Source organism: Periplaneta americana, chromosome 3, assembly GCF_040183065.1.
Source record: "Periplaneta americana isolate PAMFEO1 chromosome 3, P.americana_PAMFEO1_priV1, whole genome shotgun sequence".
NCBI lineage: Eukaryota > Metazoa > Arthropoda > Insecta > Blattodea > Blattidae > Periplaneta > Periplaneta americana.
In genome coordinates this window covers 138,604,989-138,628,681 of record NC_091119.1, presented here as the reverse complement: position 1 = coordinate 138,628,681, position 23,693 = coordinate 138,604,989, and the positions used below count along the sequence as shown (strand labels likewise).

At 35.3% G+C, this 23,693-nt stretch overlaps 1 protein-coding gene across 7 annotated transcripts in view; it reads left to right on the top strand.

Moving 5' to 3' along the window:
- The first annotated feature begins 4,333 nt into the window (after positions 1–4,333).
- hfp (Poly(U)-binding-splicing factor hfp) overlaps positions 4,334–23,693 on the top strand; it is an 84,622-nt gene continuing 65,262 nt past the window's right edge. For 4 of the 7 annotated variants that reach the window (XM_069821677.1, XM_069821682.1, XM_069821681.1 and 1 more), the window contains exons 1-2: positions 4,334–4,499; positions 16,962–17,046. In XM_069821677.1, coding sequence (XP_069677778.1) covers positions 4,452–4,499; positions 16,962–17,046 — 133 coding nt within the window. In that variant the 5' untranslated portion in view covers positions 4,334–4,451. The remainder of the gene's footprint in view (positions 4,500–16,961; positions 17,047–23,693) is intronic. The other 3 variants (XM_069821680.1, XM_069821679.1, XM_069821676.1) reach the window with 1 other exon arrangement.

The window sequence follows — 23,693 nt, the reverse complement described above, 5'->3', positions numbered from 1 at the left end:
ATAAACTTAAATCCTTCTGCTTCTTACTTCCAAGTGAATCATAGTTTGAGATAGCCTATATAATTTTTCGAACCTGGGTGGCAAATTCAATTTATTTATAAATATATTTATGCATCATTTATGCATCACGTATTTCCTGTGAGAAAAATCAATATTAGTAGACTCGAAAACAATAACGTCATTTTAGTTTTTGCCTGGAGGTGGACTATTTTTAGGGCAGCTCTTATCGAGTGGCGTACTTCACACTAACTCCTCAGAAATTAACTATTTTCCATACTATAAATTCGTGTAAACTCGATCGCTAACGTAAACTTGATAATAAAAAAGGAGTTGCACTGAATATATTTTGAAGTTCACTTTTTTCTTTCCTTAAGTACCGGCATGCTAAGCAATAGTAGGGGTGTTATGGTTTTTTATGGTGTTTACCCCAATTTGCAATACATGTACAGTTTCCACACATATGCCTATGTTTAACTTACCCTACTTATACGTACTTGCGAACAAATGAATACACAGGTTTGATGAAAAAATTTCAATTAACAAATAAATTGTACGTACATACTTTTATTGGAGTTGTAAAATCAACATCAATCTCCCAACGAATCTCTCATTATGTTTTCAGATAACACAATCAGAGCAGCATGGCAAATAATAAATAAACGTAAAAAATATCATCTGAACTTTGCTATGGAAATTAATGGCATTACCCGTACGAAGTTCACCGAAGTAGTGAATCAGTTAAATGAAAATTTGGGAATATTTTCATTGCCCTTATGTTGAATTTGTGAGTATTCGTTTAGATCTAGGGTTGGTAGCCTACATGGGGGATGCAAAATAACATAGGTGTATCATTTCACAGAAGTTTCTCGCTTTCAGCATCCATTAACATGGATCTACACTCTTCAAAATGAAGTGAACACAGTGTGATATTATTGTAGGTCTGCAAATAAAAATAATAGAAACATTTGTTCATTAAATCTAATCTTATAAAATTTATCAGTATTTTCTACTCCCGTAAGAAAAAAATACAAGACGTAAGGTGAACAAGTAGGTCTAAAGACAAATAATCTGTATTAATTTAAAAATAATATTACAGCGATTGTACATCTTTTTCCACATGCATTTAAACTATTCTTCCTGACATACGAGTAAGTAGCTGATAACCAATAGAAATATATTAACATGATTACTACTGCTGATGGAGTAATACACACAGCACAACCATCAATACGTTCTGTTTTGTACGAGTATTACAAGAATCTATATACCGAACCAGTTGCTGCGCCAAGTATCAATATACAAGCCAGTCAGAATAACCCGCCATCAGCTACACTCACAACGCCTTTAACAACACAAAATATATTGGCAGCTATTAAAGCTAGTCCATTGAATAAGTCACCAGGAGCGGATGGAATTCCAGTCGAGTTCTACATTGCGTTTTGGAGTATAATCGAGAGGGAAATGGTAGAAATAATGAACGCCCTTATGACATCTCCTGTTATTCCCAGTGATATTTGTTTGGGAATAATGGTACTCATACCCAAGATTGCTTGCCCGAAGACAGCTCTAGACTACCGTCCCATTACTCTCCTGAACAGCGATTACAAGATATTTATGAGGTGTATGAAGACACGTTTGAGTACAATTTTTCCACATGTAATAGGACCTCATCAGCAATGTTTAGTGGCTGGCCGAAATATTCTCAATGCTACATGTGCAATTCGTGATAGCATCAGTGTCGCAAAACAAAATAAACAAAGTCATATGCTTATTTCCCTTGATTTTGACCATGCATTTGATAGAGTACGTCATAATTATCTACTACAACGAATGATGGAGTTAAACATAGACCCAGCTTTTATAGCTTGCCTACACAATATAATGGCTGTTAGTAATTCAAAACTGTTAGTAAACGGACATCTTACACAAGCCTTCCCTGTGGAAAGATCAGTGCGGCAAGGTTGCCCTCTGTCTATGCATCTCTTTGCTCTCACTTTGGATCCTCTGTTACAGAATATTTCTTGTATTTACCCTATGAATACAGACACTATTATTCGAGCTTATGCCGATGATGTCACTATAGTTGCAGTTGATGCTACCATACTGTCAAGAATGTATCAATGTATACAACAGTATAGTCGAGAAACGGGAGCTCAATTAAATGAAAAGAAAACGAAGGCTATGTACATCGGAAAAGAAGACAAGATTCCACTTCCTAGTTGGCTCAGCATTCACTCGTCCATTAAAATCCTAGGCGTCACTTTCTTCAACGATCTCAGTCAAACAATACGATATAACTGGAATTCGGTCACTAATGCTGTTCGTCACGTCTTGTCTGCACAAAAATTTCGATTCGCTGACTTGGTGAAGAGAGCGCAATATATCAATACATATGCTTTGTCGAAAGCTTGGTATATGGCGCAAATTTTACCCATTCCAAGTCTAATTGGTAAGAAATTGCGTTCTGCTACAGGGTGGTTTTTGTGGAACCGACAGATCTTGCGAGTACCAAGAGATCAGTTAACCCTGGCAAAATCTCAAGGAGGCTTAGGAGTTTTTGACCCTTACACTAAAGCACTCAGTCTGTTCGTCTACCGGAATCTTCTTCACGTCCAAGGACAGGGAGATGACTTCTCCTTCACATTCTTCTCTAAATGGGTCTCCATAACCAAGTTAGAGAATCCACCGGATTTACGAGGTCTGCCAAGTCATGCACCACAAATACGCACTTTCAAACAGGAAATCAGTTATATACCACAAAATATCCTAAATTCTGTCACGGCCAAACATATTTATAAGTATATGAATAGAAGTTTGCCAGCTCCTAAAATTGTGTGCCGTTTTCCTGTGTATAATTGGAAACGGATCTGGAAGAATATACGAAACAGTGTTTTGACCTTTAAACAGCAAGACCTATGGTTTCGAGTGGTCAATGATATTTTTCCAACTAACAGTAAATTATACCATATCAAATTAGCCCGGACATCACTCTGCCCCTATTGTCAAGAAGAGGACAATCTTCAACATCGCTTTCTTGAGTGCCCGAGGACTAAACAATATTGGGAAACTACAATTCAGGATATTAGTGACATCGCGCATATCCCTGTGACATACATAGATTTAAACTTTATACTCAAGCCAAGTTTTTATTATAAACCCAAGACAACACAGGCAGCTATTGTGAAGCGATTAGCACTTTGTATGGAAACAATATTGGATTAAAATGTTAAAGCAATGTCCACACATTTATATGGAAATAATGTAATAAAAATATCAATTCATAAAATTGTAGTATGTAGGAAAGGTTTCATTTTCTTTATCAGTGCAATAATTGTTGTTGTTTGACTGATAATATGATCACTGAATATATTTTGGGGGTATATTATTGTTATTATTGTTATGATTATTATAATTATTTCTTATTTTTAACAAGTACTTAAGATTCTTTAACTTTTTGAGACTTATTTTTTGTACTTAATTATGTGATAACTAATAACATTAAGCAGAGGAATTGAAATACTTTTGAACTGAACGTTAAAGTAATGCATATACCCTTAAAATGTCACAATGTTCTTTTTGTATGTAGGAGTATAATAATTCTATCATGTGTACAGAAATATTTGCTTTTGTTGTACTAGGAAAATCTCACTCAGATTATTCAACATTCATATGGGACCATTATTTTATTAAGTATTGTCTGTTTGAAATGTTTTGTTATTGCTATAGTTGTATATAATTTTGTGTTGCAATAAAAAAAAATACCTAGTGAAAAAAAAAAAAAAAAAAAAAATAGAACATAATATTACCGTGTTGGTTATGATTATGATCTCTCTTGGTCTTCAGGCAATCTGAATAACTACAGACTCGGAGAGATTTTAGTTTGTTGTTACTGCAGTTTACAGCACTACACACATTTATTTTATTCAGAGACATTATTAAAAAGTTATTAACAACCCACGCCCTTTTCATAAGAATGTGCTGACAGTACCAATTTTTGTGTATGTTAGCGATCCTGTGATCAATTGCTTCACCTTGCTAGCCGCTTAGGCGCTACTGTCGCATCATCGTCGAGTGTTGACAAAAAAAGTGTATTAGACTGTATGTATTAGACTATGATAATACCTTTAAATTCGAAATTATACGTAATTAACGATGATTTTAATACATTATTCATCTGTAATACTAAGATTTCATAGGTCGAATATATTATTTGTTTTCTTTTTTAAACTTTGTGAAAGCATCTTGCCGATACTCTCTGGCAGTGATGCGTCGAACGTACACTTGAACAACACGCATTTTTAGATGGCAGTGAAGTTACCCGACGCTACAGGAAGGAAGTCGATTGAAAGCGCAAATGCCGTTTCTGCCATATCAAAGTTGTAAGACGTAGAAATGGATCGATGGAAATATTCATTTTCTTGAAGCCTGTAGTGTTTTAAATACATTGTGTAATGGCTACAACAACAAATTTTAGTGCAATGAATGGTACAGTGAATATGGTATGTATAATTGACAGTTTAATGTGTTAGTTTTTAGTATTTTCGTGTGTTGTAAGGCTGATGGAGGGTTACAGCATTGTAATGATTTTCAAGATGGGGGACTATTCAGTATTCGGCATTAAACATGGTGATCGTACCTTGCAGAATTGTACATATTGTCTTATAATTACTTTTAAAAGTAAAAATAAAGGTAGTAAGGGAAGCAGTGCATGTGATAAGTTTGACAAGAACGTATTGTGATTTGGTGAATTCCTTATTTCAACTGCATGTTAATGTTTTATTTTTTTAAGCAAATCCATTCGTTTGTGCAGGCGCGTTATCTGTGTTAAATAGGGTTAATCTTCTCGAAATAAAACATGACTCCGATTGATGGCGTTTTCTTTTTATACATTTTCATAATGTTGTGTAAAGGAATAATAATTAAGTACTTCATGCTGTTTTCGGCATGCCCGGTTTTCTGCGCTTATTACTTTGTGAAACTTAAAGGAAGCGACGCAGTATTGAAAAGCGCATGCAGTATAAAGTTGATTAGGTTTAGTATGTTAAAGATGTTATATATAGCATACGTTACACGTGCAGTGACTAAATTGCAATTCGTGAGATTTGATCCATTGTAAATAACAGTAATGTATCACAGTAGCATTTATCAATATAGACAGATAGTCGGATACAGGAGCCCTTACATTACAGTAAAGAAGCAGAGTATCCAAGAAGCACAAACCTCCAAATTACCACGACGAGTGTGAGCATGTGGCCAAATTTGTGCGCAAACTTTTGTAATTATGCTAGTTTGCATTGTGTAGATTTTCAGTAGGTTTAAATCCGTTTTTGGTAATAGTTGGTGTGGATTTTACTGTACTTCGTATAATTTACTAGGAATTGATACATTAATTAATCTTTCTTGGAAGCAAAGGTTAGATTTGTTTCTCTGTGTAGTAGGTGAGTAGGCATGCGACGCCCTGGGTATGGGCGAAAGTGTTCAACCAACTTCATCCTGTCTGTAAATAGGCGTAATTTAGGAATTGACTTGCAAAACATGGTGTAATCTGAAAGAACGATGTCGCGGTAGGTGAAATTAATCCCCAATTTCGCCCCTGCTGCTCACTCCCTAGTATACACATTCGAGACCTCGTATTCACCCGCCAGAATTCTAAATTAACTAAACTGCTATGTGCATTCGACACATTGTAACAGAACACTCACATGGGTAAAATTACGAATATAAAATGTACGATACGATGTTCTGTGAAATCGTATAATTTATATTAATGTATTAAACACTAAAAATAATCATTTTATAAACACGTTTTCGTAATACGACTTTGTATGTATATCCGCCATTACAGCATATCACAGACTAGTGCTGATAACGTCGCTAAACAATTTACCAGCCTTTTCCAACGGTTGAAAATTCCTCTCGAATATCCTCGTATGTCTTCTGAGCTAAGCTAACCTAACCTAACCGAGCTTAGGCCTAACGTTTTTGGTAAATCTTTACAATAGCTTTACCAAAGGAAGACGGACAGCAAGAAAGAGCACATTCTTATACAATTTTGAGTATATGCAAGGCATACCAAAAGCCTAAAGTAACAATCTGTCATTGATTCGTATATGGAAGTTATACCAAAAGTGTAACCTATTAACCTAACCTGTTACAGATTACGTCTTATACAAGGTATGCCAAAAGTCTAACCTATCAGGTACATATTCCCGCACCTCTACGCCGGTCTTTACTTTCACAGCAACTTTCGACTTTTATTTTCAGTGTGAAATTGTCGGCACTTTCTTAACGATATGTATGACTTGACTACAAACCAAATATTTAAATACATTTGTACCGTAACGTGGTAACACAATAATATAGAAATACCCTAAGCTAATCAACCTAATCTAACAAACCTTAACATAAAAAATTCCAGTGTACAGCGTTTGTCTCGCTTCCTGGTCTGCATGACACAGAGGGAAGGTGAGAGGTCTTCTTGTGGTTAAAATATTTCATCTGGGCGCATGTAATATTTAACTTTAACGCAACATTACAATTAGGCAACGTTTAAGCGCGAATGGCTTGTGGTGATCTGTGTGCTAAAATGCCGCGACCTCCATGAACCGTACGTTCAATACATCCACCATTTCATTATTTCGTTAGCTATTACTTACTTTATAGTGACTTTTAAAATAGTAACAAAGCGATATTTTTATGATAAATGTTTAGGCGATTATATTTTATTAGTATTTAATAATTCAGAAACGTGTGAAGGATAGTATCCCAATAACTCTGTTCATTGGGATGAATGTGTTTGTTTTTTAGGCATGCAGATTCTTTTTATATCTGGTTTTATGACGAAAAGTTGTAGCATCATTTATGCTCCTGCATTTAGTCTGTTTCGGTGCACGCATACGTAAAAAATCCAATGATAAAAGTGATAAATATTTTGCGTTTTAGATGTTTAATAATTACTGTTTTCATGGAGTGTTCAAATCGATGTGAATACGTTTACCGTCCTGAATACTATGTCCCTCATCCCTGTTTTCATTCAATTTTCGATACAGTGTGAATACGGAAGCTAGTTTCGAAAGTAGATCGATATGTTGGCAAGTTGGTCACCCCTTTAGGCCTTAGTTATAAATACGGTTCGGATAAAGTACTCTTATCAGGATAGACATTCTTGGTCCTTGCGTTTTGTTTACAAACATTAACTGCTGGGAAGAGCGCTTCCCCCACCCCTCCAGCTAAAACATTGGTGAATAGATAGTGTAGCCCTAGTTAATGTTTGTAAAGAAAACGCACAGACCAAGGATGCCTACTTTCTCCGAACCGTAGTTACAAATTATGTTGATTTTCTTAATGAAGCGCATGAAAACAATATTAGCCTATGTCTGTTATATAATCAAGAATCGTAATAATGGCTTTCAGGAAATTACAGTAGTAATATACGTTATAAGAGCGGTATGTTGACGTTTTCATGGTCGAGGAAAAGATTGAAAAAGCGAAACGTAGTTGAGCTTTTTTAATTTCCGAGAACATGAAAACAAACATACCGCTCGTGTATCGTACAGTTTCCCTGGAAAAGGATGAAACGATTGAATATTCCTAAGTCTCAGATGTAAGACACTGCGCATGATCGGAGACCAGAGCACCGATACACAAGATAACGAATATTGAGTTACTTAAATTCAGGCTATTTGGTTTGTTACTAGCATCGTTCCGAAATTCAATTAAAAAACTGCAAAAAATATGATAATATTACGTAAATAAAAGATAAATATATACATAAATCGTGTAGTTAAATCGACAATGGACCTTCATGACTAGATCGACACTCCGCACAGAAAGGAAAGCTTTCATGTCGTTTCCATAGCTCAGACGGTAAGATTTCTGCGTGTTGTGTAGAAGAGTGCGAGTTCGATTCTTAGTCTACACAATAATTTTTTTTGTCTAAATAACGTTGAAATAGCTAAGTCACGTTGAAATATAGTTTTACAAAGTCCTGAGATTAAGTGTTAATGATCGCAAACAATACAAAATTACAAGTTATAATATTATAAACGTTTATACACACACATGTATACAATGTAAATGCATATATATTAAAAACTAACAATTAAAATGAAATTAAAAAAATATATAATAGACAAACTTTTACAAAGGTTTAGAGTCCTTAGGCTATGTCATTTGTTGAGTAATTATTGCAATAATTTATTAATAGCTTTCCCATCTGTGTAAGAAATGCACTCGCAAAAAACAATTTTTGTTAAAAGTATGGCTTTGGATTATTTCATTCTCACCCCTGCAGTTAATTTTAACTATTTTATCTACGTGTTTGCATTCAATTTTATTCATGTTATGATTGAATGTATAAGCACTGTTGCAGTTATTGACTAATTACATATATTAATAATAATTATTAAATACATCTGTTAAGTAACCAATTGCAGTATCTTTTGCAAAATCTTGAATGTTTAAGTTGTCAATAATATTTCTGTACTATATACTATAATACGTTAAAAGAATTTGCAATAGATTTGGGATCCTCTACTTTATAATCATTGGTTTTAATGAAAAAATATTTTCTTTCTTAGCATATCTACAAGTTTAAATTTAATAATATTACGAATAGGTTTAATTGCATTATCTGAATTTTGTACTTTTCTACTCAAATATATTATATTTCCCTCTTTCATAATTTTTGATAAATTACACTGTACTTCTTGCAGTATTTAAGAACATGAAGATCATTACATTGCAACTCATTACATATAGATTCTTCTTTTTAATACATGAGATTTTGAAGTCCCTGCGTTATCTACATGTTTTAACTTTTGAATTTTTTCACAACATTGAGTGGAGAACATCCACTGAAGTGATTATGAAATTAAGTGAAAAATTCAATATATTTACTCTTAATATCAGTAGTACCAGTATCATATATGTTTTTCCAAGATTCATTTTGTAGACATAAATGTAAATAATCACTAGATACAGCAATTACGATCCTTTCTTAGTTTTTAAATTAATATTTTGAAATTGTTCAGTGGCATTGGAAACACATAGGATTTGTTTATCATGGTCAGACAAGCCATTGATTATAGGTTCTGTCGAATAGGAATTCAGTCTAATTCTGTGTACAAAACGTTTATCAAAGGCTGTGTTACTTCAGCTTGTATGCTATGGGAAAATGACCCTACGAATAAGGTTTCCAGTTTCAAGGAGTGAATTTAATTTACTTTTACGGAAAAGTTCCGAGAGATAATCTATGTTTATGTCACTACAGATCACAAATTCCATATGAGATTTCTAAAGTCTTTTCTTTACAAATTCAATGTTGGCTATAAATATTAATAAATAATGTAAGAAATATGAATGATTGTAGTTATAAGTCTGATTTACATTATAAAAAGCAAGAAGTTACATTCCTCGGCAAGATTCGAACTTTCGATGTTTGGTTTTGTCGTCCAACGCACAACCATGGATCTATTCAATGCTTATGTTAATAACATACAATTTAGCTGTAGCAATGTGGTGTCATAACTTGGGGTTTGTTTATTTAATGTAATTAGATTTAATTTGATTAGTTTCGCAACAATTGGACTTCCTGTTATATCCTGTTATTTAGATATTTAATTTAGGGTTGATTTATTAACTCTTACTATGCAAGATGCCTCTTATTTCAATAATTCTATATCATGTTAAATAGTCATTGTCTACACTAAAGTATTATCGTCATCTCTCATTTCTCATCGTAATGGCGAACCGACGTGACATGAGACAGCGAGTTATAGCTCTAGTTGAGGCTGGATATGGGGCTAGATCTGCTGGCCGTTTGGTCGGTGTTCCTGGAAGTACAGCCGCGAGATGGGTTCATCGTTACCAAAATTTTGGGGAGGTCGAAAATCGCCCTATTCCTGGGCGTCCGCGGATTTCTTCATTGGAAGAGGATGCTCTTTTATTCGAGACAGTTCGACAGGACCCCTTTCTGACTGCTAACGAAATAAGAGCAGCATCTAACTTTCCCGGCTCTTCACAGACTGTGATCAGCAGGTTGAGGAACCGCGGTATTAGGAGCCGGAGGGCTGCGCAAATGGAAATATTGGGGGAAGCACAAGCTGTCGACCGTCTTGCCTTCACTACCAATCGAGTGGATTTCGATTGGAGAAATGTAATTTTCTCCGACGAAACAACCATCTCGAGTGATTACGAAGGTCCTGTCCGTGTCTATCGTGAGGATGGTCTCCGACATGATCAGCGCTATGTGCACCGACGTGAAAGATCGGGGCGCTTTAGCATATCGTGTTGGGGGTGGATGTCTTACGATGGACCTGGCGTTATAGAACGCATCGATGGCCGGTTTAATGCGGAAACTTACGAGCACATTCTGGAAAATATATTCCTTCCCTCCGCCCGAGAACGTTTTCCCGAAAGAACATTGCTGTTCCAGCAGGATAACCATCCCGTGCACTATGCTGCAATCATTCAAAGATGGTTTCAAAGGAGACCCGAGATCGAAATCATTAATTGGCCTCCGAAGTCACCTGATTTGAATGTCATCGAAAATTTATGGGCGGAATTGAAAAAGAGAAGGATAGCCACCTATGCCCACCGACGCCCTCGAAATCGAGACGAATTGTGGGATCAAGTTGTTGACACCTGGGAAGATCTCGCCGGGGATCAGAACTTATTCCACAATCTCGTGACATCCATGCCGGATCGACTTAGAGCTGTAATAGAAGCTGATGGCATGTGGACAAGATTTTAAGTTAACAGGTCTCTTTTTGTTTCTTATGATTTTTGTTTGAGGAAGAATACTTTTAACTTCCAAGTAAGATTTATTTTTTTTTTACGAGGTTCAGCCCACTTGTAAGACCCAGAAATTGGGCATAAATTATTCCATATTTTTCGACAAATTAGACAGTCGAGGAACTCTGAACAAATTAATTACACCTCAATAAAAAAAAAGTTTTACCTGGGATCGAACACGAGACGTTTCGGTTATACAATGGAACCGGCACGCTACTATATGAGCTACCGAGACAAGACAGTGATAGCAGCAGTCCAGAATGTAGATCCCTTAGCAGGCATTTGCCATTCGGCACAGTGAAGCAATGATATTTTGGGACTCGAGCTATGTTGTGAAATCCTGGCCTTAAATGGCAGTCTTCTTCGTGATCCTTATTCTGGTCCTTGTCCTTGTTGTGGTCCTTGTAACAATTCTTGTACTATCTGTCATGTTATGTATTCCTACGTCGATATCGAGTGAACCGCGCTGTAGAACTTTAACTTCCGACGACCAAGAATCGTCTCATTCTTTTTCAGGGTAACTGTACATTATTTTGTGCGAAGATCGTTTATTACATACCTGAAAGACGAATTTATAATTAGTTGCAATGAAATCTCCATGTTGGTTTCTGTTTAATGACGGCAACTTCGGAAAACCAAAATTTCTTTCTTCAACATTGTTGCTATAAAATGTTTTCTGTGTTTACTATACTCCAGCAGGCCGTGATATACGTCTGTCTTTTTTTCCCCCCAGTCTATAAATGCGAACTTAAAACAAACGGTAAGGTTATGTAATGATTTATTTTTCATTTTAATATTTTAACAATATTATTTATATAACATATTGCTGTAATAACATCCGTATCTGGAATCTTGTTGATTTTTTCACGGCTTCCTTAATGTTACCTGTATCAGGAATTCAATAAGTTTCGTGGAGTAGTAGACTTTACTTAATTTTTGCAAATATTTAAAAACAATAATTAACGTTGCAATTTAGGTGAAATTGCAGTGGTAAGTTTCCAATTTATAATTATTAGTATGTTAAACGTCTCTAAAAATAATATGTTAAAAGCCTAAAGCAGTAAAATGAATGTCGCGCTTAAGCGGTAAGAAGAGGGAAATTGTTATGTGTGTTACGTTGGGAATACTGAATGTGGTATTTCACACTTACCGCGTATTGGTTCTGTACGTATTTTGTTACAACACGGCTTTTCAACATGTTGTAATTATAATTAAAATAGCTGACACGTCAAACAAATGACGATCGTTCACGCGCTTGCAATATTGAGACCGTTTTGAATGCGGTACGTGTTTTCATGCACATTGGATACGATTCGATCATCCCACATTTTATGTGACCTTGTTGAGAGTCATCGTTTTGAATCCCATTTTCATTAAAGTTTCATTACAGTAATCGTATTCATATCGATTTAAATACTCCATGAAAAATAGTAAATAAAAATATTATGACAGTTACTTACGGCTTTTAAGAAACACGGAGATTCATTGCCGCTCTCACATAAGCCTGCCAACGGTCCCTATCCTGAGCAAGATTAGTCCAGTCTCTGCAATCATATCCCACCTCCCTCAAATCCATTTTAATATTATCCTCCCATCTACATCTCGGCCTCCCCAAAGGTCTATTTCCCTCTTGCCTCCCAACTAACACATTATATGCATTTCTAGATTCGCCCGTACGTGCTACATGCCGCGCCCATCTCAAACGTTTGGATTTAATGTTCCTAATTATGTCAGGTGAAGAATACAATGCGTGCAGTTCTGTGTTGTGTAACTTTCTCCATTCTCCTGTAACAACCCTTCTTAGCCCCAATTTTTTTCCTAAGCACCTTGTTCGCAACACCCTTAACCTCTGTGCCTCTCTCAGAGTGAGAGTCCAAGTTTCATAACCATACAAAACAACCGGTAATATAACTGTTATTATGACAATAATATTGATTATTATTATTATTATTATTATTATTATTATTATTATTATTATTATTCGTGATGTTTCATGTTATTGGTTCATATTGTTTCATGTTATTATTGATTCAAATTTTCGTAATTGTTATACATTTTATAGTATCTACTAAATAGCCTATAAAATACAAATGGTGTTCGCGGAATTCCGGGATCTTACTTTAAGAAGTGCTGTGCTAAGATAATTCAACTTTTGACCAAACGGGACCAAGAGTGACCTATGTAATGTGTACACATATTTTCGGAAATCACCATCAGAGTAGGCTGACCAGATTTTTTTATTATCCAGCAGGGGACATCGGCAATTTCAAGAAAAACCACAAAGGTTTACCAACAGTACTGCGGGTCGTTCTGCGGCTCTCACTTTTCTCGTGATCTAGTGAGTGTTGCCGATACTTACACACGGAATGAAAACTGTCGCGCACTCGCCGGCCGATTTTGTGCTGTAGAATAAAAACTAATTCGAACGCATAGGCATGCCTATAAATCATTTTACACATAACTTAGATCATATTCTTCATTAATGTACACAGCGTAGGTCACAAAAAAAAACTAATGCGAACGCGTATGTAAATTATATATATATATATATATATATATATATATATATATATATATATATATATATATAAAACCACAGGCTATGGGAATAGCATTTACAATGAAAGTGTATCAAATAAAACGGACTCTACTTTACTTACATTCTGTTAATAATCAAGTGGAAAGACGCCACACTTTTAACGGTCGTTTTTCCCACCTTGAGAGAGTCACAAACGCTATCTACCACTTTCGTAACAACCCAGATTACATATATAACAGATTGATAATCTCTTATGTTAAAATCGGCAGCACTTTGAAGAGAACAACCCCCAGGATCGCCACCCGTCCGTCGTAAACGAACACGAGATGGCAGTACGTCGCTAATGCAATTCAGATTGGAGTTATTACGTGATTCCTTGTGTAACAACTAGATGGCACCATAGTAAACCTGACAAAAGTTGTTACCGTCAAAGCCTATAAGACCGAACAATTTGGGTATTGTCGGACCATCGAATCTATGACCCTTCTGCGCTGTCGTCGTTCTTGGAAAAGTTAACGCCTCTACTCACCCCATTCCACCCGTTTCTCTCCCACTACGTCAAACAGCAGGCCACGAAACTTGCCGAATAGGAATGTTGCCAAACTTCCGTCAAACAGTGTCACGTCTCTTGAATATTGCTTATAATATGTAAGGTTAATTATTACTTATTTATAATTTAATTTAAGTACGTCTAATGACGCTGATTGACTTATGCAAAATGCTATTACTTGCTTAATAATATTTCTTTCACCACTCCGTGCTACAGTATTCATGTTGAGTTGACAACACTGGACTGCAAGTGCAAATAAACTGTCCCGCAAGAAGGCTCAAAATTGTGAGTAGTGGGGGAGAGAAAGAGAGAGGGATAGAAAAGAGAGAAATAGGAATACAGGGAGAAAAATGAACTGCCGAGGCTGAAAAGGAATTAAGGTTCAGTTCGGATATCTTACGGGGGCACAGATCCGATGGTCGGACTATATATATATATATATATATATATATATATATATATATATATATATATATATGATCTAAGGTAACAGGGAGAAGAGGTCCTCCATTGTCTCGCTCCTTCGAATCATTCTACGCATCACATACCCTATTAATTCATTGTGCACTGAGTTGGAAGTTGTAATTTGCGTATATTTAAGAACTTGGGGCTTACGTGAATTGATAGTATATTTCGCGTTGTTGATAAAATAGTCGTAATTTTCGCGTATGTTTTAAGTGAAATATGTAGAATGTTATATTACAGCACGTTAAAGGTACTAAAGCATAAGTTAATTTAGTGTTTAAAATGAGTTTTTTTTTTTTTCAATATGCTATCTCCTTTAATTCGTGAGTGCAGTGATTTTGCTTTAGTCGTGAAAGAACTGTGAATGCGCTCTATTTATTTGTCTATGCTCTAAATTCTCCTCTGAATACGTCACTAGGCGGGGAAAAAAGTGTCGTTGAAAACGGAAGAAATTGTCTAATCTAAACCAAATTATACGTAAACACAACCATAGATCGTGGGAAATAACTCTTGCTCTTGTTCATTCACGTTTCCAGAACCCCGAAACTATTAAGACTGGATATATCCGGACGAAAGATGCCCCTACATGTATAAGTGTAAAAAAAAAAAACGAATAAGCAAAAAACATATATTCGAAATAAATCTACATGGAAAGTGTAGGAATTTTTCAGGGACCTCAGAAGAAAACAAATAACTTTGAAAAACGCATCTAAGTGTGAAACATAATAATTTGATCCATTTGAGAGCAAATGCGGAGAGCCTGTGGGGAAGGCAATAATTGACAACATCGTCTTCCTTGTTATCTTGGTGTTTGCGATGATGGAAGTTAAAATTTTCTGCTTAAATTGTACCCCGTCCACAATAACATACTGTCATTCGTAAAGTAATTCTAAACAAGCACTAGATACATCTCAAAGCAAACCCAAACCAACGGATGCAATACAGCTTCAGCCACAGCAAGTCTCGACCGCGAAGTCTTACCGGTTTGGCGTAATATGCGACTTCAAAACCACGGCAAACTATTGTTTACGAACAGGCTATTCCATATGAAATCGGACAACGAAATACCATGGCATGACAGAATTGTCTGAAAATTCATACAGAGGTTTAGTATCTGGGAACTAGTAAATGTACAAGTTTTGACTTTCTTTAGCTCAGTAGTTTTTAAGATAAAATTTCTTAAAATTTAGCGTATTTTGTATTTTATTCTTTCAACGCGTACTACTACGTCTGGCTTCGAAGTAAAAACTTAAGCTATAACTAATTTTGAAGTGCACATTTAAGTGTATTAATGGGGTATAACATATATTTTATTTGTGGAAATTATGGATATATTGTTTTTTGTGATTTATAACATGTTACCACCAAAAAAAGTATGGATATAAAATACTATACAAATTGTTCATAAAATACTATAATATTAATTATTGTTGAGACAAAAACCATACAATTTTTTTTAAAGCTATTTTATATGAAAAGCCTTAAAATATTTCAAATCTCGCTCCCTGCAACGTCATGTGGAGATGTGAGAGGAGCCAGAATATTCTTATCAACTGGCCTTACGTGGTCTTGAAACAGCTGGTGTGTTGCCACAACACAAGGAATGAGACGAATACGTAACCCACCAGCCAATCTTCTGAGTGTATTATTATTACAAGGTGACAGTGGTTATTCAATTCCGATGTTTTTAGAGTTTTCCTTTATTGTGTTGCAGCAAATTTAAAAAAAAAACTGCTATATTAAGATAAGATAGTGATTACGTATTGTCTTAAAAGCAAGAATTATACCAATCGTAACCATCAGTAGACAGTAACAGGTTACCGATAGTGTAGTGATTATGTAATTATTTTAGTATTCAGGGAAATACATCTTTCATTTCGAGTTGTTTTAGAATGCGCGAACTACTCGCATGACGGAATTTAACGAGCTGCTATATGATAAATTTGATGCTCTATAAAATGAAAAGTAATAATAGTTGGAGATATTTTAACCCACCATTAGGCTTGTCCAGTGAAGGCCTTTCAATGACAGAAACACCTTTCATTTTTTTAAATGCGAGGTCAAATTTTCTGAAATTTTGTCCGATTTCATATGGAACAGCCCGAACAGAAATGCGCAATTACATGGCCAATCAAGCTAAGATTAACGAAGATGGGTATAAATGTATCTGTTTAACAATAGATGTGGATCCACTTCCATGCCGCAAAAATATGAAAAACGTCAGCTTGTGGGAAAGACAAAGGATGCAGAAGGGAAAAGATCATGTAAGCAACAATAATTTCATTATGACAACAGTAATAGAAAATGAAACCACATGAACGTAATCTTTACGCGTTACTGAACTTAAAAGCACGTTCAATTCATTACACATAATATACTTCACAGTAACCTCTGAAACCCCACCATTCCATCATTAATTCTCAGATACCCTGTATACTCTTCATCCACAGATAATTTCTCTATCACCAGGCTTATAGAATTTCGTCTCAAAAGTTTTTTACTTCAGAAATAGAATTCAACTCTATAGCAGCAGAATTCCCAAAAGATATTTGATCATATCTGGAGGTCTTGGAAACCAACGCACATATTTAATACTTTCCTTCTTTTTTACAGTCTGCACCACCACCTCCATTGCCACCGCCACCTCCTCCCCCACCTGGAGAATGTGAACCCCAATTGAAGAAGGCAAAGGTGGAAGGTAAGTTTAGGATGCACGGAAGTTGTGTATAGCACCATCTTATATACGAGTGTAGGTTTGTTTATATTTATGAAGCTGGACAACATTGTTAAATGTTGCTTCATGCATATGTTATGAGCACTGTAATGATTGTTGGTTAGGTTATAACGTTAAGTACATTAGTTGTAAATGTTACTTAGTTATAAGTATAGTTAACTTGATTTATTTTAATACGAATACATAAAAAAGTGGGGGGAATTAAAAGAGAATGGTATACTAATCTCCGTTGTCTCTCTCTGTTTCTGAGTTGTTACAGGATTACTGTGAAGCCAAAAGCAAGTGATCCACTATGTAAACTACCAGTGGAGAAATGTGACTTCATCTTTTGTGTTGTACACGTGGGAGGGTGGGGATGGGGTCAGGTATCTGTCGTGGCGAGTTACCGTACTTACTCGAATTGCTTTTCTCCTCTTCCTTCCTTCCATGACTAAAAGTACAATTGTATTCAGTTTTATTTTCGTGGCAGTTTTCTTATTGCACTGTCTCCATTGGCGCAATTATGTGGATTTACTTTTCAAAATTAAAGAAATTTAAATTCAGTTCCTTATAAAATAATGTAAGTAAGCCTTTCATGAAAGTTTCTTCCATCTTCGTTCTTTCTTTTATTATTAACTCAAGTTAATGCATATAGCGTAGCATTCTATAATAACTGTATTGTCTGTCAGTGCAGTTATTTTTGCTGTGACAAATAGTTACTACTAAGATTTATTGTAGATATCCGTTCTCAAGTGAGGTTGACCACTGGGATCTGGAATTACAAGCATCAAAATATAAAGAAAAATGAATTATTCACTATGATAGTGTAGAAATATATTACCAGAACATTTATTGTGCAGGATGTTTCAGGATGTCTCCGACAAACTCTGGGGGTTGATAAATCTCGCAATGAGGATCTTTTTCGTGAAACAACCCATGTTTTCCAATGCCTTGTTTAGGAGCTACGTGACATTGAATCGGAAAGTAACGCACAATAATTTTTTCTGTGTTGGTATTGTGGCTGGGATATTGACTTTCACTGAGATATAGTTTGAAGTTTTCACTAAAGACACAATATGTTTTGCGTGTGCAGCTCTAGCGAGAGAAACATGAACTACGCAACGAAAATGGTGCGCATATTACTGTCGTTAACTTGTGAAGAGCAGCTAAGTGTTGTGCGATTTTAGTGGGCGAAAGGACATAACTCGAGTGAAATTCACAGGGACACGTGTGGCGTATACAGGGAAGTCTATATGGATCATAGCAATATCTCCAGGTGGTGCACATTCTTAGCAGACGGTCGTGAGAACTTTTGTAATTCACCACATTCTGGGCGGCTGGCAACAGCTGAAACCCAACGGAGTGTCACAGGCATTGAGGCGGCAATTTTGAACAACCAGTGGATCCAACTGCAAAACTTACCTAAGCAGTTCAACATTTCGTACTGGGCCGTGTATGATTGCATGACATATTAAAATTTCATAAAGTTAGTGCCTGCTGGGTGCCTAAGAATCTGACAGATGACCACAAGGGCCAGCGAATGATGACATGCTGGGACCACTTAAGGCATTATGCTGCAGAAGGGCAGGACTTTCTGAAAGAAATTGTTTGTGACAGTGTTTTGGGATATGCATGGTGTTTTGTTGGTGGACTTTGCTAAACACGAGACCACTGTGAATGCTGCAGCCTACATTCAAACGTTGGTAAAGTTGAATCGTGCCCTTTGTGACAAACGCCGTAACATTAATGCTGACGATGGCAAACTTCATGACAATGCTCGTCCCATGTTAGGGCTTCTGTTCGTGAGAAAATGAACACATTTGGTTGGGAAGTGCTCCAGGACCCCCATACAGCCCAGACTTTGCACTGTCGGACTTTCATCTGTTTGGTCCCATGAATAAATTCCTGGTCAGCCATTGCTTTGCGACTGATGCAGAAGTGCAATCAACTGTCCGCAAATGGCTATACTCCAATCGAATGATCTCATATGAAAAGGGTATACTGACATTGGTACCATGATGGGAGAAATCTGTTGAGAAACTTTGCGCCTATGTAGAAAAGTAGCTAAAAGATGAGTTTATTTGTGTAATTTTTATTTTTTTAATCTATTAAATTTTTTTTTTTATTGTGTGTTACTTTCTGATCCAGCCTCATATTTCGACTAAGTGCAATATTGAAATATCGTCCATAATAGTGTGTATCTGCGAGGGTATTTGAAGAAATAAATTGATATTTCATTTCATAATTGTAAATGTCACTAGAACCTGTCTTTTTTTTCGATGTCACATAGCTCCTAAGTGAAGCATCGGAGAACATGAGTTATTTCACGAAAAATGATCCTGATTGCAAGATCTATCAGCCCCCAGACATTGTCAGAGAGGTTCTGAAACACTCTGTATAATTAAAGCTGTACTGAGTATGGTGCATATCTCAAAATTTTAGAAACATAATGGTTTTTTGTTACCATTATTCTGTTCATACAGCATAAATTAGTAGAATTTATTTCCATGATTTTAAAGCAAGTACCTAAAGAAGCATTTTGCTGATACAATGCCTTACATTTTAAATTGGCTTTAATTTAAGTTTCGCAAATCAGTTAGAAAGTAATCATACACTTTATATCCATTCCTTATTTTCTCCGTATACAGTGATGAACATTGCAGTGGTGTTTAGATAATATGGAATTAATTTTAATTATAGTTCTTATCTAATTGGCTCTTCCATGTTTACAATAGTGCATTATTAGCAAGTCTGAATTCCTACCTTCTGTTAGTTTGGAGATAAAATCATTGAGCAACAAAGAAGCGAGTTTCTACTTTTCACATAACAATTTTTATGGAAGCAGCTGTCATTTGATTATTGTTCAAAGAACTCTTTGAAGAAATTATTTTTCCGCATAAAGTAATATAAAACATTTTAGTCCGATCTGCCGCAGTGACTCTGAGGTTGCATCTGTACTGCCCATCCAAGTGGTCCATAGTTTGATTCTCAGTGTAAGCAATGGAAGAAATTTATCTTCAGTCTATTGTACTGGATGGTTGTCCGTTGTCTTGTGATGTCTCTGTGGTGACCCTGCAGTGTGCAAGTTCCACATTCAGGGAGGCCCGCAATGTGTAGATGTCTAGTGTTTATTCAGAGATAATGTCCTTCCTCCCTTACACCGCAGTGGTCTGTAAGTCGGTACTATAGGGGAGATAAAATGGATAAAGAAATGAAGACACTATTAGATATGTTTGATAGGAGAAATGCAGATAAATTAATGTTTTTGTTTTGCAGCTGTTTGCTTTCAAAATATGAAGCCTTTCTCTTTCTTAAAAAGATGGTCAGACACTGCATATTTAATTTACAATAGAATTCCTCGTATCCGGCAACTGTGGGACAAAGCCAGTGCCGGAAAGTTTTGAAATATGTATAATGTTTATTTTTTAGTACTAAATACGGTAATGTACATTCATCAGTTCATAATTATTGTAATATGCCTACATAATAGCGTAAAAATACTAAATGTTTTCGTAACCTTATAACAGTTTTAAATAGCAGCCATGTGACGTGAAAAGCAGTGTAGCCAATGTTGCAACTATGAAGATAAAGCACTCGATTTGAACCTCTGTAACATCTCTCTAATGTCTCCTTGTTATATTGTAGCCAATGTCGCAACTATGAAGATAAAGCGCTCGATGATTTGAACCTCTTTAACATCTCTCTAATGTCTTCTTGTAATATATACTGTCTATCGCCCAAATTAAACTTTTACGTGCTGTAGGAACCGAGAATTTCACACTTTCCTATTTAGACTCGTCCAACACCCCTTCAAAATGGGCGAGTTCAAGTGGTAAATTTAAAGATATCGTCCCTGTGCATTGTTTGCAAGACCCAAGTGTCAGCTTATACTGATGCCACCTGATTTACTCCAGGGACATAACGGGGTTTTCTGTCTATGTTTTCATGCGTGAACAATGTAAAGAGTAAACCTGATGTGGCATGTGCAATCCATGAAAACCACTCACATCTTCGACTCTTCCGTTTCAAATGAATGACTTTTTTTTAGGCCTAGCCAAAAGTGCCGTTGTTTTGGTATTGCCAGTTATTTGGGTGCCGGATTTTACAAGGGATTTTACTGTACGGTACTTCAAACTGTGAACTATGTTTTTAAGAACTATTCGCAACTCCAAATGATGTATGTTCCTTTATATTTTATAGCTAAATTACAACGGTTTAAAACAAAACTCAGCTCTGCCCTGCCATAATGAATTCATTGTAGTGTGGTGTGGGAGAACATATCAGTTTAAAGCTTCAGAACATTTTATTATATAAGTCACATTTTCAAATAAGTACTCATTTTTTTAGTGCCGGTAACTTTAATAATTTTAAATTATATTAGCAAGAGTGATTTAATTGGACTTCTTCCATTAGAGGTAAAATATAAAATCTGAAAATTATATCTCTACATCTTCGTCTTCAGATGAAAATAAAAGGAAGAAAATAATTGTATTCATTGGGGGCTACTATTTTTAACTGTCCCATGAAGTAGGATTTCCTCCTTTCTTCTTTACTTAAAAACGAAGGTAGATCCAATATTCTGTTGAATTAGACATTATTTGTTACTCCCTTTAAAATTGATTTTAAATTGTAATATGTTTCTTATCCTTACTGTTTGGGAAGGGTAGTTTCAAGAAGATCTTCAGATTTTTGTGTAGCATATTTATAGTTTCAAAGTATAAAACATATTAAAAATTGCAACCTTGACATAATGGAAGGCCTGATTACAACGAGGATGGATTTTCTTGGATTTTTAATAAGGTTGAACTGTAATAAACGAGAGGGATTTAATCGGACTTTTTCTATTACAGATGAAATATAGAGCATACAACATTTTGCAGGTTAGATCTACCTTTCTCTGTCTTCTGGTGAAAATAAAAAGGGAAAGAAATCTTATTTGTTGGAGACTTATTTTATTTGCTGCTCAAAGTAGGATTTCTTTTCCTGTTTCACTTAAAGACTAAGGTAAATCCAATCTTCTTCTGAATGAATTGTCGTTTCTTCTGTAAAGCAGTCTTAAGTTACAATGTATTTTTCTAAATATTTTTGCACATTTTCTCATTATTATTATTATTATTATTATTATTAGGAAGAGAAATTACAAGAAAACTTTTAGTTTTGGTCTATAATAATTATAAATTCAAGGTATAAAATTATCTTACAAATAAGAATCCTGACATGGTTTTGGATAAGATGTTGTGGCTTGGTGTTTCAGGCAATTACAGTGCAGCATCTCATAAGATCAGATGTTTGCAGGTTCTGGTTATCTAGTGAGTACAATACGTGAAATACAGAACTATAAGGTTATGACTTTCATCATCTACATAACTGCAGTTATTGTTGAGTGAATGCGCTGATACAGAATGTTTTGTATCAACCTGGAGATCAGAAAATAGAACAAGTTCATTCGATTAAAATTTAGCAGTAATTTCTTTTATAAATGAATACTGGAAGTTGCTTAAAATGTTAGTTCATGACTTATATTTTTCTTTCAATGGCTGATGCAGGGTAAAAATTCGTCACATATGTAGTACTTCTAAATGAGGACGACGAGTTATTAAAGTTCATTCGCTTCCTAAAATGCACTGGAAATAACTTTTCACTTTGATTTCAAAATTCCACTTTTAATTTGAAATCAAGTGCATTGTGTTTCTTACTCATACCCTTACAGAAACATAAATTGGAGACCAAACTTTCATAGCTACATTGATAGTAGAAAAGGTTCTTCGAAGACTCTGAAGCACAGTTCAAATGTTACATTAAACATATCAGTTGCAGTCTTATAGTTTAATTTTTGCCTTCTCAGCAAATTGTTTTCATGCTGTGCAATACATAAATGCATGAGTTTTTTCCTTTATGGCAAAGTAAATTTTACACTCATTGCTCGAAATAAAATGTATTAATTTTCTTCAGTTTTAAATAAATTTGTGTATTTTGTGTTCTTCAGGCACTACGTGCATGGTGTTTCATGGAATAGAATATATTATTTCCACATTATTCTAAATGAATTTTTATTCATTTTTGTGGGTTTAAACAAATTGGTGTATCTTGTGTTCTTCAGTCACTGTGCATGAGAATTATTATGCAGTGTAATGTGCCTTCTCCCATTCCACACGTTACTATCGAGTAAGTACGGTATTGGTGCTCTGTGAAAGTAGCACCAGGCAACAAACAGCATGTTAAACCCTTATATTATAGCCTGTCACCAAATATAGGACTTGTTTTAAGCAATCAGTAATTATCCATAGGACACTGATACTCAGTCTGAATAGTGGAATAAAATAAAATAATTGGCTACAAAATACTGAATTTGTAACTTCAGAAAAAGTACTTACTATTTTATGAAGATATTCCTTTTTCCTGCCATTGATTTGTTTGTTTAGCTTGGTATCTATTTTTGCCATAAATTTAGGTTTTTCCATATATACACTAATTTTTAATCTCGGCAATTTAAGTACTGATTCAGGCAATGTAAGAAAGTTGAATTTCAATATCTCATGCATTGGTAATTTGTGAATAGCATTGAGTTTTCCAGTGATTGCATTTGGTTAGATACTACCCATAAGTTGTTAAAATTAGGGCCAGTGTATAAC